The sequence below is a fragment of the Pagrus pagrus genome, assembly GCF_965226575.1.
Source record: "Pagrus pagrus genome assembly, chromosome: 11".
Taxonomy (NCBI): Eukaryota; Metazoa; Chordata; class Actinopteri; order Spariformes; family Sparidae; genus Pagrus; species Pagrus pagrus.
In genome coordinates this window covers 272,691-294,034 of record NC_140195.1, presented here as the reverse complement: position 1 = coordinate 294,034, position 21,344 = coordinate 272,691, and the positions used below count along the sequence as shown (strand labels likewise).

At 44.2% G+C, this 21,344-nt stretch overlaps 1 protein-coding gene across 1 annotated transcript; it reads left to right on the top strand.

Annotated features, from left to right (window-relative positions):
* The first annotated feature begins 1,641 nt into the window (after positions 1-1,641).
* On the top strand, positions 1,642-11,041 carry irak1 (interleukin-1 receptor-associated kinase 1). The gene is made up of 15 exons (XM_084366008.1): positions 1,642-2,151; positions 3,527-3,694; positions 4,520-4,657; positions 4,804-4,874; positions 5,032-5,211; positions 5,446-5,510; positions 6,120-6,231; positions 6,329-6,450; positions 6,547-6,760; positions 8,299-8,367; positions 8,508-8,595; positions 8,673-8,767; positions 8,840-9,482; positions 10,367-10,465; positions 10,583-11,041. Exons 1-15 carry the CDS (start codon positions 2,040-2,042, stop codon positions 10,660-10,662), a joined length of 2,256 nt encoding a protein of 751 aa, XP_084222134.1. The 5' UTR covers positions 1,642-2,039; the 3' UTR covers positions 10,663-11,041.
* The last annotated feature ends 10,303 nt before the right edge of the window (positions 11,042-21,344 follow it).

Here is a 21,344-nt window from a genome sequence, read left to right as displayed (position 1 = left end):
ATCAGCTGTTAGCTGCACCACACTGAGCTTTAATTAGCTGTAAGCTAATTTACATCTTCCTCATATACAACAACAGCACAAGGTCTGTGTGTTCACATCTGACCTGCACACAGGTGAACATCCAGGGAACGGACATTGAGATGGTGACATCTTACAAGTATCAGGAGTCCACCTGAACGATAAACTGGACTGGACTGATCACACTGCAGCAACCTATCAGAAAGGTCAGAGCAGACTCCATCTGCTGAGGAAGCTCAGGTCCTTTGGGGTGCAGGGGGCACTCCTGACTTCTTTCTATGACTCTGGTGGCATCAGCCATCTTCTATGGAGTAGTCTGCTGGAGCAGCAGCATCTCGGCAGCAGGTAGAAGGGGGGGGGGAGGCCAGCTCCATCCTGGGACGCCCTCTTGACCCAGTGCAGGTGGTGGGAGAGAGCAGGATGATGGACAAGCTGTCATCGCTGCTGGTGAAGGAGTCCCGCCCCCTGCAGGCCACTATCACAGCACCGGGCAGCTCCTTCAGTGTGTGAAGGAGAGGTACCGCAGGTCCAAGTGTGTGAAGGAGAGGTCCTTCCTGCTCCAGTAGACCTCACTGTCCAATAAAAACTCTACACATAACTAATTTCTCATTTTTTGCACTAACTGGACAATTTTCATGCTCATATTCATTATTTATTAATAACAACAAACTGCCACACTGTTTATAATTACAGTTTATATTTGTACATATTATGTAAATATGAGTCTATTTTTATTTCTGACCTTTTTATTATGTTTATTTTTTACATTTATTATTGTTTATTGTTATATTGATCTGTCCTCTGGCTGCTGTGACGCACACATTTCCCCGTTTGCGGATCTAATGAAGGAATTCTGATTCTGAACTGTCCTCACACACACACACACACACACACACACACACACACACTCATTTGTTTGTGTGCGTTGGAGTGTGATGTCAGATTACTGACTTCACACTCTGTACTTCAAACAGGGAAGTGAGTCAGTGAGTGGAAAGTCTTCACTCAGGACTTCCTTTAAAAAATAAAAGTCCCTGTAAACACACACACACGCACACACACACACACACACACACACACACACACACACACTTCACTGTGACTCTTCCTTGTCTGTCTCTGTGTGTGTGTCTGTCTGTGTGTCATTTTTTAAGTTAACCTGCAGACTGAGGTCTTTGAACGTTAATCAATGAGGTCGTTTAATAATTATTTAGATTTTTTTCTTATGATTACATGAAACAACTTTGTTTTTCTGTAATGTTTTCTGTCATCTGAGCCAAATACCACAGTGACCTTTAAATACTGCTCAGTACCATCGACGAGGACATGAAGAAGAAGATCTGTTATGTTGACTTCCTGTGTCGAGTCATTACGTTAATTCCTTTATTGTGAAATCTGTGCACGTGTCAGATGTTTGGACTTTCAGCTGAGATGATTTCCTTCAGGTCAGTGACATTATAATGAGTCATAACAGCCTGACATGATGTCACTGTGGTGTGAGTATGACAACACTTCCTGTTCTGTCTGTTAGAGAGGAAGTGTCTCTCAGCAGCTGTAACCACACTGAACCCATGTCAATCATTTCATCAGTTATTTACTTGTTTATTTCCCCTCAGTCCTGTTTGTTGGTTTGTTTGTTTGTTTGTTAACTGTTTTGTGGTGAACTTCCTGTGTTGTGTGTTCTTTGTACATCATTCTCAGTTGTAGCCAGTGAAGACTTGTTAAGACGTGTTGTGGTTGTTGACTCTGATCTCATCCTGTCCTGAACGTCACACGGCGGCTTTTATTTTTGAGGACTACTAACCGGAAGCGACTCTTATTGCAGTGAGCTTGAAGGCGCAGAAGCGGAAGCAGCGGAGGAGTCTGAACTGTTTGACTGAAAGTTTCATCAAGTTTTTATCGGGTTGGTTCCGGACTGTTCTGGTGAGACGGAGTGATCCGGGTCCGGTGTGCCCGCGGCAGCGTGTCGCTGTTAGCCTGTTAGCCTGTTAGCTTCAGAGTCTGTTAGTTTCTATGAGAACATGTCGGCAGGAGACCTGAGAGCCGAGTTTCTCTACGACCTGCCGCCATCCGTCTCCTGGGACTTCTGCCGGGTCATGGACGGACTGTCAGACCTGGACTGGACCCGCTTCGGTGAGTCGGAACCAGGACCAGGACCAGGACCGGGGGGGGGGGGGGGGGCGGGGTCTGTCTGTCTACCTGAACACAGACACGTAATCAATTATCTTCATTTTAATTCAATTCAAAAAACTTTATTGGCAACAACAGTCCTGAGCAGTGAGACAGGTCCTTATGCAGTAGATACTGTTGTCCTGAGCAGTGAGACAGGTCCTCGTACAGTCTATACTGTGGTCCTGAGCAGTGAGACAGGTCCTTATACAGTAGATACTGTTGTCCTGAGCAGTGAGACAGGTCCTTATGCAGTAGATACTGTTGTCCTGAGCAGTGAGACAGGTCCTTATGCAGTAGATACTGTTGTCCTGAGCAGTGAGACAGGTCCTCGTACAGTCTATACTGTGGTCCTGAGCAGTGAGACAGGTCCTTATACAGTAGATACTGTTGTCCTGAGCAGTGAGACAGGTCCTTATGCAGTAGATACTGTTGTCCTGAGCAGTGAGACAGGTCCTCGTACAGTCTATACTGTGGTCCTGAGCAGTGAGACAGGTCCTTATACAGTAGATACTGTTGTCCTGAGCAGTGAGACAGGTCCTCGTACAGTCTATACTGTGGTCCTGAGCAGTGAGACAGGTCCTTATGCAGTAGATACTGTTGTCCTGAGCAGTGAGACAGGTCCTCGTACAGTCTATACTGTGGTCCTGAGTAGTGAGACAGGTCCTTATACAGTAGATACTGTTGTCCTGAGCAGTGAGACAGGTCCTTATGCAGTAGATACTGTTGTCCTGAGCAGTGAGACAGGTCCTTATACAGTAGATACTGTTGTCCTGAGCAGTGAGACAGGTCCTCGTACAGTCTATACTGTGGTCCTGAGCAGTGAGACAGGTCCTTATACAGTCTATACTGTGGTCCTGAGCAGTGAGACACGTCCTTATGCAGTCTATACTGTGGTCCTGAGCAGTGAGACAGGTCCTCGTACAGTCTATACTGTGGTCCTGAGCAGTGAGACAGGTCCTTATACAGTAGATACAGTGGTCCTGAGCAGTGAGACAGGTCCTTATACAGTGGTCCTGAACAGTGAGACAGGTCCTTATACAGTAGATACTGTGGTCCTCAGCAGCGAGACAGGTCCTTATACAGTGGTCCTGAGCAGTGAGACAGGTCCTTGTACAGTCTATACTGTGGTCCTGAGCAGTGAGACAGGTCCTGTCTTCTTCTCCTGCAGTTTTAATTTTAGTTTTTTGTATTTGAAGTTATTTTAAACTTGTTGAAGTAAAAGTTCCTGTTTGATGTGTTACATTAAATGAGGAAGTTCATCTGTCTGTCTCTCTCTGTCTGTCTGTCTCTCTGTACCTGTCTGTCTGTCTGTCTTTCTCTGTCTGTCTCTCTGAAGCCTCAGAGGTCCTCTGTGATCAAACTGCTGTACGATTGGCTGAGAGGAGGGAGAGGCGGACTGACTGGGTGATGAACCAATGGGAGAGCAGGAACGGTCGTGTCAGGGAGCTGATTGACCTGCTGGAGCGTCTGCAGCTGCTCCGCCCTCGTGATGTCATCCTGAGCTGTGAGTTCACTGACCTCTGATGATGTTTGACCCCTGACCTGAGGGGTCAGGGGTCAAACGTCCAAAAACCAAGAACATTACATTAAACCTGGACTCAGCGTTGGAGGCGGAGCCTCGTTCATTCTTATGAAAGCTGCTCTGTGTCGTTTGACTTCCTGGTTATGAAAGTATTCAGATCTTCTGTGTTGTGCGGCTCACAGGCCGAGCAGCTAACTTCCTGTTTAGCACTCGGCTAACTGGAATAGAGATAAAATAATTTAATTGTGCAGCTCTTAATAAGGTGTGTTACAGGCTGAACACATTAACTCATCATTAAATGTCCACAGTTTAATTATAAAGCTCTTCATGTGTTAAAAACTGTTAGCGGTTGCTAACAAGTGTCTGAATGAGACTACAGAGGTTGTCGGGGACATTAAACGTCCTCACAGCGAACACGGAGACTCGTCTCCTCACTAGTCCGTCTTTACAGGCCCACTGTAGTTACACACTGTTCTCACTCTGACTTTACAACTTGTACATTGATCAGTTTATAGAAACCTGGATAGTAATTGTGCAGTAAGACGCTCAGTGGTGGAGACGTTTGAGTCATGTGACCGTGATGTCGTCTGTTTGTAGCCTAGCATTAGCTTTTTACTGCTACACATTTAATTTCATTCATCTGTGGAGATTATCTGATGAACAGAACCTGAAGGATCAGAACATTCACATTATTTTCTGTAATAATCCAGAATCCAGTTCAATAATCCCACAGAGGAACCAGAGAGATGCTAACATCAGTTAGCGACAGAAACATGTCTGCTTGTTCAGCTCTCTCTCTCTCTGCAGGGGCGTCCAGTCTGAAGCCTTCATCCCCTCCTCCTCCTCCTCCTCCTCCTCCTCCTCCTCCTGTCTCTCTCTCTCAGTTTGACCCCCCTCAGTTTGAGACCACACCCACATCGAGCACCTGCACACTAAACACGACAGGTAACACACACTCCTCCTCATCATCATCATCGTCATCATCATCATGGCTGCCAATTTATCAGACTAATTTAACTGTGTGTGTGTGTGTGTGTGTGTGTGTGTGTGTGTGAAGCTGCTCTATAATAAACTCTTCTCGTCTTCTTCAGGAGGAGGAGCTCTCCCCAGACCTGCCCCGCCCCCTCCCAATCTGCACTCTGACTTCATCCCACCCCCCGAGGTAACACACACACACACACACACACACACGCACGCACGCACGCACGCACACACGCACGCACGCACACACACACACACACACGCACACACATCCTGATGATGATGAGGATGACGATGAGGATGATGATGATGATGATGATGATGATGTCATCCCTCAGGTCCATACAGTGAAGGCGGAGTCCAGCAGCAGTGGTGGCGTCATGTGCTGGTCATATGAAGAGGTGCATGCTGGGACGGAGGGCTTCTCCCCCTCCCTGCAGGTGGGCGAGGGGGGGTTTGGCGTCGTGTACAGAGCGACTCTGAGGAACACCCCCTGTGCTGTAAAGAGACTCAAACAGGTCAGCCAATCACAGCACAGAGCAGATATGACTCAGTGTGTGTCTGGTTCCATCTGGTGGTGAGGCTGCAGACTGCAACCAGCTGAACACCCCTCGTCTGAGCCTCCCCCACTGTCCCTCTGTAGAGTCAGTGTTTGGTTTGTCCACTCTGGGCTCCTGTAGAAACATGGCCGACCCCCTCTGTAGGTACAAAGACAGGAAGTGGACACTGATTGGTCCGTGTTGTTGTTGTAGGACTGTCCGTTGGACTGGACTCTGCTGAAGGAGAGTTTTCAGACTGAAGTGGACCAGCTGACCAAGTGAGTCAAGTGTCTGCTTCATGTTGCTCCAGCTTCATGTTGCTCCTGCTTCATGTTGCTCCTGCTTCATGTTTCTGCAGCTTCATGTTGCTCCAGCTTCATGTTGCTCCAGCTTCATGTTGCTCCAGCTTCATGTTGCTCCTGCTTCATGTTGCTCCAGCTTCATGTTTCTGCAGCTTCATGTTGCTCCAGCTTCATGTTGCTCCAGCTTCATGTTTCTGCAGCTTCATGTTGCTCCAGCTTCATGTTGCTCCAGCTTCATGTTTCTGCAGCTTCATGTTGCTCCAGCTTCATGTTGCTCCAGCTTCATGTTTCTGCAGCTTCATGTTGCTCCAGCTTCATGTTTCTGCAGCTTCATGTTGCTCCAGCTTCATGTTTCTGCAGCTTCATGTTGCTCCTGCTTCATGTTGCTCCAGCTTCATGTTGCTCCTGCTTCATGTTGCTCCTGCTTCATGTTGCTCCTGCTTCATGTTTCTCTAACAGTTTGTAGAAGTGAAACATGTTAAGCTTCACCTGGTGCAAAGGTCTGTGTGTTATCAGCCGAACAACAGACACACAAAGAGAGAGAGAGAACACACACACTGAAGACTAACTGATGATGTTGTTCAGGTTCAGACATCCGAACATCGTGGACCTGCTGGGCTTCAGTGAAGGACGAGGATCAGTGTGTCTCATCTACAGCTACATGGACAACAGATCACTGGAGGACCAGCTGCACAACGTAACACACACGCACACACACACACACACACACACACACACACACACATTCACATTCATTTATGTAAATACTGTTGTGTGTGTGTGTGTGTGTTCAGGAGTGTGTGTTCCTGTCCTGGTCTCAGAGAGTCAGTATTGTTAAAGGAGCAGCAACAGCTCTGCAGTTCCTTCACTTTCCTCCTGAAGGAGACCGACTGCTGATCCACGGAGACGTCAAGAGGTCAGCATGACATCACAGCACACCCACATGACATCACAGCACACCCACTTGACCTGGTCTGAATATAAATGTCTCTTTCTCCGTGTGTCTCTGCAGCTCCAACATCCTGTTGGACCGTCACCTGGTGGCGAAGCTGGCGGACTTCGGTCTGGCTCGGTTTGTGGCCCGTGGCTCCCCTGGACGCTCTGCGGTTCAAACGATGTCTGTCGGTAAAACGGCGACGGTTAGAGGAACACTGGCGTACCTGCCCGATGAATACGTGAGGGATGGAGAGCTGGGGACCGCCGTGGATGTCTACAGCTTCGGAGTGGTGAGACACTGCAGGGGCTGATGGGAAATGTAGTCTGTTAGTTCAGACTAAAGATCTGTGGGCAGCTTAGAAGATGAGTTAAAGGAGAAACTGGCCATGTTTTATCAGTGTTGATGGTAAATGAAGTGCGCGGTGTCCTGAAAGAGAAAGTTGCATGCAACCTCCTGACGCTCCACCCCCTGATTCTTCCTAACTCTGCCCAGCAGGTGGAGGTAGGTGTTTCTAACAGGCTGTGTACACAAAGACATCTGGAATAAGTCGTCGCCAGTAAAGAGGAAGAAGAGAAACAATGTTATCATTGTTATAATATTACATATCTGTTTATATTTAGTAGTGTTGAATAATACACAGTTTATTTAGTGTCCTTGTCTCAGGTGTCAAACACGCTGTTGTCAGATCAGCGGAGCGCTCTGTGTGTCATCTTGTATTAATAATGATTTAAGATAATAACGATCAGAAGAACAGGACTCAACATGTTGCTCGCTGATGTCACTACAGCTGTGATGAGGAATATTATACAACAGGTCTGTGGTCCGTCTGCTGAGGAGAACCTTCCAGAACCTTGTGGAAATTATATTTAAAAACATCTGCATTGTGTAAACAAACAGAGTCTTTGAAGCTGAGGCCCTCAGAGGCTGTGGTTACAGCGTTCATCAGGTCGGTTTCTCTCCTCTCCTCTGGAGCTGGTTCTGGTCAGAGAGATGACCTGCTGCAGGTTCTGGTCACACTGACGACCCAACACGTCCTCCGTCTTTGTGTTGCAGCTGCTGCGTGGTGTGAGACCGTAAACTCAGTGTTAGACGACAGAACACTCAGGCAGTGGTCACATCTCCTCTCGGCCCTGCTGGTCTTGGTTTGATCCATCACGCCCGCGGGATACCTAGAGGTGGAGACTAGAGGTCCAAACTGAAACGGCCTGTAGTTCTTCTAAGTACCAGAGACGTCACTGGTACTTAGAAGTAGGAAGATTTTCACGGCGTCCCCCAGCGACACAGAGAACATGAGGGGCTCACTGGTTTGTCCCTCAGCATGAACTAAACTCCAGCAGATAGTCTGGACCAAACAAAGGCATGAAGCTGTGGACAGAAGGGCCGGAGTTCTGTTGTCCAGATGGTGAAAAGATATTAGTGATTTCTTTGATGTGCTGATGGAAACGGAGCTGAGCTGAAATAACACAGGTGTCCAGACTTACAGTCACCTGATCAGAGAGTCTCTGTCCAGCGGGTCGATGGTCAGAATCAGTTTGATCTGAATCCAGAGCAGCTCTCTGATTCTGTGACTTAAGATTTATCATCAGCTCTTATGAACAAACAGCTGAGTGTCGTCTGCATAGCAGAGGAACGTTTTCAGAACTCCAGAGGTCAAATAAATAAAGAGAAGAGCAAAGAGCCAAGAACAGAACCCATCAGAACCCCTCACTGAGTACTGATGAGGTCCTGGGTTTGTAAAGCCCACTGAGACAATGTGATTGTGATGTTTAAATCAAACTGATGTGATGATGATGTCATCATGTTCATGTGATGTCACACATCTTTCAGGTGTTGTTGGAGGTCCTGACAGGTCGTCGAGCTCTGGAGAAGGACCGGGAGTCCAAAGAGAGATACCTGGTCAGAACACACACACAGACACAGACACAGACACAGAAAGTATGATTTTAGAACGTTCTTTAAATGTTCCTGTGATGTTTGGTTCACTGATGTGTTCTGTGTTCTGGGTTCTGGTTGTGGTTCTGGTCCTGGTTGTGCAGAAGGACCTGGTGAAGGAGGTGGAGGAAAGTCTGGCTGGTTCGTCTGCAGCAGCCTGGAGGAAGCAGCTGGACCAGCGGCTGATCTCAGGTCAGTCTGTGTGTTTTTCTGCTGGTGCTGACTGAGTCCAGTTATCTGCAGCTGCTGTGTTCATGTTGGTTCTGCAGGGGGCGCTGCAGAGCCTGCTGGATCTATGGAGATGGTGGCTCTGGCCTGCAGCTGTCTGGACAGAAAGAGGAAGAAGAGACCGGCCATGAGACAGGTCAGACATCTGTCCTCTGTCTGTCCAACATGTCTTTCTATCGTGTGTCTAACATGTCTGTCCACCTCTCAGGTATTTGACAAACTTAAGGACATCCACAGCATCGTGGAGAAGACCAGCTCCTCCTCCCTCCATCACCTTCCTCACCTCCATCCTCAGCCCTCCTCACAGTCCCTCCCCACACCCCCCTCCCCCCTGGACTCCAGTGTAGGAGTTCTGTCCCAAGAACTGTCCAAACTGGGACCACTGGAGGACACCTATCAGCCCTCTCAGTCCTCCTCGTCTTCTTCCTCTTTCTGCTCCCTCACCCATCCTCACCCACTACTCTCCTCCTCCTCCCTCCCCCCTGCCTCCTCCTCGTTCACCGGTCCCTGTGAAACCGATGAGAGTCGAGGTTTTTCCCAGTACGACCTTCGCTCCCAGTTCAGATCCAGCGGGACCAGCTGCAGGTCTCGGTCTCCATCCACCAGAGACCAGTATCACAGTGGAACTGGGCCTGCACACTCCCAGTTCAGCCAGCCCTCTGTCCCCACTGAGGACCAATACAATTTCCCTCCCCAGCCCAGCAGCACCAGTGACAGTACTGGGACCGAGGCCCTCACAGGACCAGACACCAGAGGACCGACCATAGCAGGAGGCTCAGCAGGGCTCCATGGTGTCCCAGAATCCCTCTCTCCTGTGGGGTCCCTGCACTCGTCGTCCCCGGGGTCCTCAGGTCTGTCAGTACACACAGTCGCTCTGACTTCACGTTAATGTTTATACACTCAGCACCGACCCATCAGCACACACCTGCATATGTTCTCTGGTGTCCTGACCCGGTATAACTTCTTGATCTTTAAACATCAAAGTCTATTAGAAGACGAACGGTTGAGTTTCATTCATGGAGGCTCAACGTCAAAGTGAAGCAAAGACCTGAGCGTGATGTTCTGATGAGTGGGTGCCGAGTGAATGATCCAGGATTTATCTGAATGTAACACTTAACATGGTAGAAAGCTCTTCATCACATGTGACCCAACTGGCTTCACCTGCGCTCACACTCACAGCTGGCATCAGGACGCTTACTAACCAATCACAGCACAGCAGGGCGGAGCTACGCTGAACTGTCAGCCTCCTACTGCAGGCGACAGAGCTAACGTTAGCATGCTAATACCTGAAACTGATAAATTATGTTTATTAATGATTCAGGCTGTCAGATGATGCTAATAACATCAGTTAGCTTAGCATCATCAGATATCAGAACACATTTACAAACTGTCCTGATCCGAAGTTCTGCTCGCCTGTGACGCTACAGTGACTTCCTGTTTACATGGATGGTGCCTCTCGATTGGACGGAGCTGCAGATGTTTCCTAGCAACAGATTTACACATTAAAGTCTTATTGGTTCAATCTGATCCAGTTAATGTTCTGTTCGTTCACATCTGTGTGAGAAAACTCATTTAAAACAAATGAGCTGAAAACACTTGTTTCTGTTCTGGTTCTGGTTCTTCTCCTGTCACATGTCTGTTGGGACAAAACTAACCTGTTACCATGGAGATTGTTCTGAGAAATTACATCAGTGTAAAAACAATTTCCTGTGTGTGTGTGTGTGTGTGCGTTCAGTCCAGATGAATCCCAGTAAGCAGCGGTTCCTGCAGAAGAAGATTCTGTACGAGGAGGGGCGGATCCAAACTCCTGAGCTGCTGTCATGTGATGACCTCTGTACGTCAAACACTCTTCTTTACTGTCAACATGTTGTTTCCTGTCTCACCTGCTCTGTTGTCTCTTGTCTTGTCTTTTGTCTTGTCTCGTCTCGTCTCATGTGTTGTGTGTCCTTAGATGGAGGGAGGAGTGGTTTGGACTTCAGAGGACCGGAAGAGAGCGACGAGCTCGATTATCTTCCTGCTGAACACGACTGAGCGACGGAGCGTTGTCTGAGTCAGAAGAACCACACAAGAACAGTTTGGACTCGGATCATCGCGTCTTACTGAACGTCTCTGTGCGTCTGAGTTGTTCAGCGTCACAGTTACCTGTTCTCAGGTTCTGAGACTTTCCTGGTTCAGTGTGAGATCCAGAGAGCTGCTGTCGCCTCCTGTGCCTGAATCAACACGTCCTCCTCCACGACACCGTCACTGAGGTTAACACCACCTTCAGTTCTACACATCAACAGAAACTACAGACGGAGCTGTGACATGTCGTCACACCTGCTTTATATCACTCGAGTTCACAGAGTCTGAAATGAACGTTTTATTATTTGTCATGAAATGCTGAAATATAAATATTTTATTTACCAGCTGATTTATATTCATTCTTTTAATGTTTATATTGTTTCCTTCAGACGCGACAACAACAGAACACACTGACTGTTAAACAGACGATTATTGTTTGTTGATTCATGTAAATGATTATTCTGCATCAAAATGTCTCTTTAGACCAATATCAGACAAAGACTGGTCAATATCAGACAAAGACTGGTCAATATCAGACAAAGACTGGTCAATATCAGACCAAGACTGATCAATATCAGACAAAGACTGGTCAATATCCAGCCAAGACTGATCAATATCAGACAAAGACTGGTCAATATCAGACCAAGACTGATCAATATCAGGCCAACACTGATCAATATCAGACCAAGACTGGTCAATATCAGACCAAGGCTGGTCAATATCAGACAAAGACTGGTCAGTATCAGACCAACACTGATCAATATCAGACCAAGACTGGTCAATATCAGACCAAGGCTGGTCAATATCAGACCAAGACTGATCAATATCAGACAAAGACTGGTCAATATCCGGCCAAGACTGATCAATATCAGACAAAGACTGGTCAATAACCAGACCAAGACTGATCAATATCAGGCCAACACTGATCAATATCAGACCAAGACTGGTCAATATCAGACCAAGGCTGGTCATTATCAGACCAAGGCTGGTCAATATCAGACCAACACTGATCAATATCAGACCAAGACTGGTCAATATCAGACCAAGGCTGGTCAATATCAGACCAAGGCTGGTCAATATCAGACCAAGACTGATCAATATCAGGCCAAGACTGATCAATATCAGACAAAGACTGATCAATATCAGACCAACACTGGTCAATATCAGACCAAGGCTGGTCAATATCAGACAAAGACTGGTCAATATCAGACAAAGACTGGTCAATATCAGACCAAGACTGATCAATATCAGACAAAGACTGGTCAATATCCGGCCAAGACTGATCAATATCAGACAAAGACTGGTCAATATCAGACCAAGGCTGGTCAATATCAGACCAAGGCTGGTCAATATCAGACCAAGACTGATCAATATCAGGCCAAGGCTGATCAATATCAGACAAAGACTGGTCAATATCAGACAAAGACTGGTCAATATCAGACCAAGACTGATCAATATCAGGCCAACACTGATCAATATCAGGCCAACACTGATCAATATCAGACCAACACTGGTCAATATCAGGCCAAGGCTGATCAATATCAGACCAACACTGGTCAATATCAGGCCAAGACTGATCAATATCAGGCCAAGACTGATCAATATCAGACAAATACTGGTCAATATCCGGGCCAAGACTGGTCAGTATCAGACCAACACTGATCAATATCAGACCAACACTGGTCAATATCAGGCCAAGGCTGGTCAATATCAGGCCAAGACTGATCAATATCAGACCAACACTGATCAATATCAGACCAACACTGGTCAATATCAGGCCAAGACTGATCAATATCAGACCAACACTGGGACATTTATATTATTGGCTATTTATCAATATTAGTGAAATATGAAAATATGAACCATACTGTTTTTGTTGACTGAAGAAGTGCAGCGTCCACAAACTGAGATACAGAAGGTGTCTGTCCACACCTGTACAGGTGTCTGTTCACACCTTCGCAGGTGTCTGTTCACACCTGTACAGGTGTTTGTCCACACCTTCGCAGGTGTCTGTCCACACCTGTACAGGTGTCTGTTCACACCTTCGCAGGTGTCTGTTCACACCTGTACAGGTGTCTGTTCACACCTTCGCAGGTGTCTGTTCACACCTGTACAGGTGTCTGTTCACACCTGTACAGGTGTCTGTTCACACCTTTGCAGGTGTCTGTCCACACCTGTACAGGTGTCTGTTCACACCTGTACCGGTTGTGAACACAAGTTCAGGCGAGATCAAACATTATGATCACCCTCAGCTGTCTGACCCTCAGCTGTGAAAAAACTAAAGGTATGAGCGTCTGATAAAACTCAAAAACATGAAGTTATTGATGATCTGATCAGCTGATAGATTAAGTCAAACATCAAAGAGTTAAATCTACAGCAGAAATTCTCCCGTCAGCTGAGACTCAGACCTCAGATCAGTCAGTGAGTCTGTCAGTGTGTCTGTCAGTGAGTCTGTCAGTGTGTCTGTTAGTGTGTCTGTTAGTGTGTCTGTCAGTGTGTCTGTTAGTGTGTCTGTCAGTGAGTCTGTCAGTGAGTCTGTCAGTGTGTCTGTCAGTGTGTCTGTCAGTGAGTCTGTCAGTGAGTCTGTCAGTGTGTCTGTCAGTGAGTCTGTCAGTGTGTCTGTCAGTGAGTCTGTTAGTGTGTCTGTCAGTGTCTGTCAGTGAGTCTGTCAGTGAGTCTGTCAGTGTGTCTGTTAGTGTGTCTGTCAGTGAGTCTGTTAGTGTGTCTGTCAGTGAGTCTGTCAGTGAGTCTGTCAGTGTGTCTGTCAGTGAGTCTGTCAGTGTGTCTGTCAGTGTCTGTCAGTGAGTCTGTCAGTGAGTCTGTCAGTGTGTCTGTTAGTGTGTCTGTCAGTGTCTGTCAGTGAGTCTGTCAGTGTGTCTGTCAGTGTGTCTGTCAGTGTGTCTGTTAGTGTGTCTGTCAGTGTGTCTGTTAGTGTGTCTGTCAGTGTGTCTGTCAGTGAGTCTGTCAGTGAGTCTGTCAGTGAGTCTGTCAGTGTGTCTGTTAGTGAGTCTGTCAGTGAGTCTGTCAGTGTGTCTGTCAGTGAGTCTGTCAGTGTGTCTGTATTGATGTATAACCATTTACATCCACACTGAACCTCCATGTTGACTAACACACACACACACACACACAGGTTTCTTTACATTGTGTTATAATGTGTTGACTCTGGTTGTGTTGGGAGAGCAGTGTTGTTGTGAGGCTGTCAGACTGTCTGAGAGGGGCAGTCAGCCTCAGGACCAGCTGACAGAGGGGACTCTGGGCTCAGCTCAGAGTCTGGAGGGCTTTGGAGTGGAGGCGTCTCTGGCTGGACTTCAGCTGGTTAACAAGTGGAGCGTTCTCTGTTGGATGTTAATTATCAGCGGGTCTCTGCCTCATTCTGCTCTACATGCATTTGTTGGTGTGTTTCTGTGTAAAATGTGTCTGCAGACTTCTGCATGTAAAGACTCTGTTGGATGTTTGTCCCAGCGGGTTCAGTTCTGATGACTGAGTGGACCCAGACTTCACCACCGTACAGCGCAGTGGGCTGGATGACACCATCAGATCTCTGAAGCCAGATTCTGACTGGAGTCTGTAAATGATAAATGTTCTCTTAGTTGCATGTCGGGCTCTTCAGCTGCTTCCTTCAGTGCATCACTGCCATGTTGAAGCTCCCTGATGCTGTCATGTTATACCAAGGCAGGTGTAACTCATGCTGCGTTCAATGACATGATTATTTATGGTAAATTGGTGTTTGTTCTCCTGGCATCTGGGGCGTTTTTGAAAGATCATGACATTAGTTTTCTTCATGTTTGCTGCCAGGGCCCAGTTCTGACAGGACTTTTCTACTGTGTCCAGCTGCTGCTGGGGTCCTTGTTCAGTAGGAGACAGTAGAACAAGGTCATCAGCATAAAACAGAGACTTCACCTCTGTATTGTGGCCGGGTGGAACTGACGCAGGTGTGTGGTCTGGTCGGACCGGTGAATGAGTTGATTGTACGATAAAAGGCACCTGTTGGCGACCCGTGCGGTCATTTTTCCGGTTTTGTCCTTTCACGGAGGACTGGCACGCTGTTGTGTTCTGTGGGTCGAGAGGGTGGCTGACTGGGACGGCGGAAGCCCCAGTGTCGGGGAGGCGTCTTGCCTTTGTGTGACAGGTTGCCTGGGCAGATCGTCTGTGTGAGGGTTTTGTGGGAGGGCTGACTGTGTCGCTGTTAGTGAGCCACTGCCTTGGTGGTATTTATTTTGTTTGTTTGTAGTTTTGATTTATTTTTTTATTCATCTCACTTGGGCTGAGAGAGAGAGAGAACCTGGAACCGACCTACCTCTTGAATAAACGCTTTACTTTTGCAAACTTACGCTGCTGTCTGTCTGCATCTGCCTTAAAGGGCGTTGATACCTTGGTTTGTGGCAACGGGGTGCTACAGTATCGAGGAGGGAGAGGCCAGGAGCAGCACACTGATCCAACTCAATTTCTCCAATTTTAACAGCACACATATAGCATCGACTCAGTCTGTAGCTGTGTCCAATTCAGGGGCTGCAGCCCACGAAGGGCGTGGCCTTTGCGACCCACTAAGGCTGGGTCCTTCAGAGAGACCTTGAAGGCCGCGTCAACCGTTGTTAAATGGGACGGTCTAGCCGTCTGAGCATTTCCTGGTTGGCCACCAGATCTAGCCTACCCGCCCTTATTGTTTATTGTTTATTGTTTGGTTTTATCTCGAACAACAACAACAAATAGCCATCAAAATGAAATGTCAGAACAACAAAATAATGTGTTCGAGAGGGAACAGGAGGAAGCAGAAAGCTTATTTAGTCCTGTCCCTTCTTCACAACTTCCTCACAACATAAAATAAAATACAACACAAAAAAATAAAATTAAAATAAAATACAAAATAATGACAAATAAATAAATAAATACAACAAAACAATTAATAAACAAAAATCAAGGCATACTTAAACTAGCCTCCTACAATATCCTAAACTCAAAAAATTAATTCCCCAGTCACTCCCCATATACCACCATAATGTATTCAATTATCCACAACCCAGCCGTGATTGCAGTTAGTTATTTGTATTATACATACTGTTTCATATAAGGAACAGAAATATAATAGAAGAAATACATACAGAAAATAAATAGAGTTGTTTAGAGGTCCTTATTTTTATATTTGTCAAGAATTGTTTTCTTGTATCCGTTTCTAAACTGTATAGAGCTGGTGCTTCGTCTGGTTTCTGCTTCGACCCTTCCACAGTGTGACCCCATTGACTGATATGCACATGCTTTTAAGAGCAGTACGTACACAAGGTTGTTTAAAAAAATTTTTTTTTTGAAAAGTTTTCCTCTTAGATGATAATTACCTTCTCTATCTTGAAACATGTTTTGAATGTTTTCAGGCAGTGCATTATTTCTTGCTTTAAACATTATTGTTGCTGTTATAACTTTCACTAAGTCCATAAATTTCAAAGTCTGTAATTTAAAAAATAGAGGATACCTTATGTCACGATTGTGAATGAACAGATGCATTAAAGTCTGTTTTGGTTCAAATCTATCAAACGTGTACATTTATTTGTGTGTGTGCAAAAATTTATGACAAAACGTGTCAAATCTAAATTGAATCATCGACATTACAAAATAAACATGAACCCATTGGTGAATAACAACTATATTTACCACAGCATCACCAGCGTCACGTGTTTTAACTGAAAGTTAACATCTGGAGGTTTTATAGTCCCCTGAAGTTTAACATATCTGGCGTTGGATGTTCAAACGACTAAAAACCGAGTATAAACCCATTACTTAAATTTGAATGTCATGTCTGCGCCACTTGATGTCGCCATTTTCTCTTGCTTCCTCTTCTGTTTCGGGACTGAGCAGCGGCGCGCAAAGGATCCTGGGATATGTGAGGCCGCGAAGGATAGTAGCGGTGCGTCCTCCGATAAGAGGGAAGGCCAGGCTGCGTTTGAAGGAGCCTCTGAACTGGGACGGCCTTCGTGCAGCGCTGTGACGTAATTGGCCTTCAAACGCGTCCTTTGAAGGATGCAGCCCCTGAACTGGGACACAGCTAATAGGCTCGTTGGAGATGAACTGCGCCTCGCCTGGAAGGTGGACGAGACCAGGCGGCAGCAGCAGGGGGCGCTGACAACAAGCTGCAGTCCAGTCGGACAGTTTCCAGCCGCCGTCAGAGAAAATACAGGAAGTCACAGAAATATTTACATCCTGTCAGATCCACCTGTAGCTACCTGCAGTCTGCACAACACGTTCAGAGAGCTATGGCTGAAGAAGCTGCACATGCGTTCTTGGTCGCTGATGAAACTGAAGCAGAAGAGATCCCCCTACTTTTCCACTTTGCACATGAATTACACTGTGATAATCCTCTTAATGGGCAGATGGGATGTGGTGTGATTTTTAATATTTAATCTCACAAATGTAACAAATAGAAATACAAACTTTGAGGTCATACAAAGTGGATTTTTCTAAAATGATAACTACTTTTCACTGTGGTCTAAATGTGTCAATCATAACTTTTTATTTGTTTAACGATGCCACTGTTGTGACTGAGGTGAGAGTCAGAGCGACTGAGCAGATTTCAGCCCTTGGAAGTAATTTATTGAACAAGAATTGCCTACAAAGTAAATTTATATAAAGACACTGTCATTTATAAACCACACAATCCCTAAATGTAAGAAATTGAACTACTGAATTAACAGTCCAAACGTTCTCACAGCTACTGTACATATACAGGCTACACATGGGGAGGACAAGCAACAAAGGTTTCTTATAATCTTTATTTACTGATGTATTTATATTTGTAATTATATACAGTATATATGTGGGAATATGTGTATCTGGCATTGTATTCTATCCTTTGTTCTTTTTGTCTGCCTTGTAAAGCACTGATTGCTTGTTTGATAAGTGTTATATAAATAGGCTAACCTTTATTATTATTATTATTATTATTATTATTGTTGTTGTTGTTGTTGTTATTATTATCAACCACACAAAATATGTTTGTTAACAGATTAAACCTTCATTGCACAACATGAGATTCTTATAATCTAGCATTAAATATAACAATTACACAGAAAATTAGGATTTTTGACAAAACCTAGTGTTTGTAGTCCTAACTAAGAGTTTGTAGTCCTAACTAAGAGCCAATCAGCTCTTTGATCAGGCGACAGCCAGGCGTTTCCCATCATGCCCTGAGGTCTTGCAGTCTTTTTAAAAAAAAATTTATTTAAACTTTATTAATAATTATATACATAACAAAAACTGTCGAGCCAGGGGAAGAAAGAAAATAAAGAAAAGTATAAATATACAAAGAGAGAGAAAGAGAAGAAAAAAACAAACATATTAATTCAATAAAAATTTCTGAAAAATAGAGTTTGTTTTTAGAGCCTTTGGTAATTGAAGTCCATTGATGTCGGTTCTGTATTGATAAAGTTCCTGCAAAAAAAGTGTAAAATTTGGTTTGCTGTTAGTTGTACAAAAAGTTGTACAAAAAAAATAAAATCATTTTCCATTTTGTTATTTTCAAAGTAAAACAAATGTCCTTTTCATGTAGTTGTAGTGAATGTCCAGTTTTGTTTTCAATAAAATTTTGTACATTTAACCAAAACATTTTACAATATAAACAATGAAAAAATAAATGTGTTATGGATTCATCAAACAAACCACAGAAATCACAGGAATACTCAATATCAAGTTTAAATCTTTCTAATGTTTTTTTTGCTGGATATATTTTATGTATAATTTTGTAAGATACTTCCTTGATCTTATTATTCAGACAAAATTTATTACTAATCAACCACATTTTTTTCCAATTCACATCTTTATAGAGATTTCCAAAAAAAAAAATAGCAGAAGGAATAGTTGCATTTATCAAAAGATTTCTGATGTATTTATTTGTACATTTGTAAGTTGTGACATCAACATTGCCCAGAAAAACATTGTTTATAGGAGCTGTCCTATAAAGATCAGCGGCCGTATTCCTGAAGACTCTCAGTGCAGAGTTGCTCCTAGTGGCCAAATTCTTAGAAAATTCTTAGAATCATGATGTTTTCTTATAATTTCCCCTAAGAGTGAAGAGTAGATCCTAGTAAAGATAAAAGCTGTTCCTAAAGAGTCCTCGCTCTTCAGAGAGCTCCTCAGGTGAGATCTGTTCAGAGCAGGGAAGAGGACTTTTCAGCGGCTCAGGAGTTCCCTGAGCAGAGGACAAAATGGCGGACGGAAGAGGCAGGAGAGATATTCTCCAAACACTGGATGACAGTGAATTAATGAAACGCTACAGATTGGATCGTGCAGGAATCATGTTTGTGGTTGATCTCATTAGAGATGCACTAACTTCTCCAACCCAACGCCACAATGCAACACACTGCTTCTTATAGGCCGGTCAGCAATCACAGACATCGATGATAGCTGAGCCATTTTACCCTCATTAATACCAAATTGAGTTGAAATGTTGAAAGTGCAAAAATGACCAGCATGGCAATTATATAAGCTAATAAATATAACTATCACTGTGTGAACACTGTGCAAGTGGGCCTAAGTCTTCACACATGTTGTAGGATCATTTTAAAGTACAGCTTACTGTTCATTTAACAGATATTTTCTTTTATCTGAATTATTATTTACAATTACACAGTCTTCATAACATTAGATTCTATGATGAAGTTTATGATTTGAGGGTCCATCCTTTGCCCATTATCACCAGAAGTATATTTTTTATCCAGCTTTCAGGATCAACCAATCACAGCTTTTGAAATGATGACTCACACCTAGCAACGGGGTCGACCACACCTCCTCACTAAGAGAGAGTTTCTGTCCATTCCTGGCTCAGAGTTCTGAGGATGTTCCTGAATCACTCCTGAGCTCAGACTCATTGCTAGGAATGTTTAGGTTAAGTCAGGAGCTCTGAGAGGATTCTCAGAACCTTTAGGAACACGGGCCCAGTTGTATAACCGAAAAGAAGTTGCAACACATTCCTCGGGATAGCATTAAAGATTACATCATATTCTTTTGGCGTAACTTCTATACTAAAATTAGAAATAAATTCTTCATAAAGTAATAACTGACCATCAGTTTTCATGAGTTGTAAAACTAAAAAAATACCATTATTGATCCAGTTTTTGTTATACAAAGATCTATTTTTATATTGAATACTCCTGTTGTTCCAAATGTAATAGTTTGTAGGTGAAAAATTGTGTTTGTACAACATTTTCCAAGCCAGCAGAGCTAGCTTGTGAAAATGAGCTAATTTCACAGGTAATTTATCAGGGTTACAATCACATTTTAGCAAGAATTTGAGACCTCCAATTGAATTAAAAATGAATTTAGGGAAAGCATTCCAAATATTATCATCTTCATTAATTAATTTTGTTAGCCATTTAATTTTAAAAGTATTATTTAATGTTTCAAAACTTAGGACTTCCAGGCCTCCATTTTGTCTCGTGTTACATAATACCTCTTTTTTTAGATAATGACATTTATTTCTCCATATGAAACTGAATAAAATGTTATCAAGTTTTTTATATATTGTATTACATAAACCCAGTCAGAGACACATAAACGGCTCGTGACACTCCTTCAGCCTCGGAAAGTAAAACTCGGCCATTTAATGAAAGATCTCTCATTAACCACGTTAAATTTCTTTTTAATTTGTTCAACAATTGGGTCGAGGTTTAAGTTGTTACGGAATTTTTCATTTTTATTAATCACAATACCCAAATATGTGAATGTAGTCTTTACAGGAATACCATTTATCTCCAACAAGTCACATTCTTTTAGTGGAAATAACACCGATTTACCTAAGTTTATTTTTAGTCCCGACACTTTGGAAAACATCTCTATACATTGGACTGCTTTGGCAACTTCATGTTTATTGGATAAAAAAATTGTAGTATCGTCAGCAAGTTGTGATAATTTAAATTCTCTATCTACCGCCATAATGCCATTAAATGAAGCTTTTTTTATGTGTGTAGCCATAATTTGTGTGACAAGAATAAATAAAAAGGGACTTAATGGGCAACTTTGTCTTATACCACGGTTAATGTTAAATCTTGGAGTAGTGCCATGGGCCAGTCCAATAGAGCTGCTGCAATTTTTATAAAGTGTATTGAGGTCTTGCAGTCGGTGGAGAGCAACTGCGGCGCCTTGATCTCGTGAGGTTATCGTTGCCGGCGCGTCCATGACGTCAGAGCAAGTCGGGATCAAGTCGGACACAAATCTAACCGGCATGCATTGTGCGGTGGTCGTCGGTGATCGATTCTGCCCGACTTGCTCTGACGTCATTGACGCGCCTGCGACAATAACCTCACGAGATCAAGGCGCCGCAGTTGCTCTCCACCGACTGCAAGACCTCAGGGCATGATGGGAAACGCCTGGCTGTCGCCTGATCAAAGAGCTGATTGGCTCTTAGTTAGGACTACAAACTCTTAGTTAGGACTACGTTCAGTCGACAATTCTTATTTTCTGTGTATTGTTTATATTTAATGTTAGATAATATGAATCTAATGTGCAATGAAGGTTTAATCTGTTAACAGACATATTTTGTGTGGTTGATATACTGTATATAATTACAAATATAAATACATCAGTAAATAAAGATTATAAGAAACCTTTGTTGCTTGTCCTCCCCATGTGTAGCCTGTATATGTAGCTGTGAGAACGTTTGGACTGTTAAT

Bases quoted from the DNA above. Each gene is read 5' to 3' on its own strand.
- irak1 (XM_084366008.1), top strand. From the start codon at position 2,040: ATGTCGGCAGGAGACCTGAGAGCCGAGTTTCTCTACGACCTGCCGCCA. The intron at 8,596-8,672 runs GTCAGTCTGTGT...TTGGTTCTGCAG, and splicing joins GGACCAGCGGCTGATCTCAG to GGGGCGCTGCAGAGCCTGCT. The intron at 10,466-10,582 runs GTACGTCAAACA...GTGTGTCCTTAG, and splicing joins GCTGTCATGTGATGACCTCT to ATGGAGGGAGGAGTGGTTTG.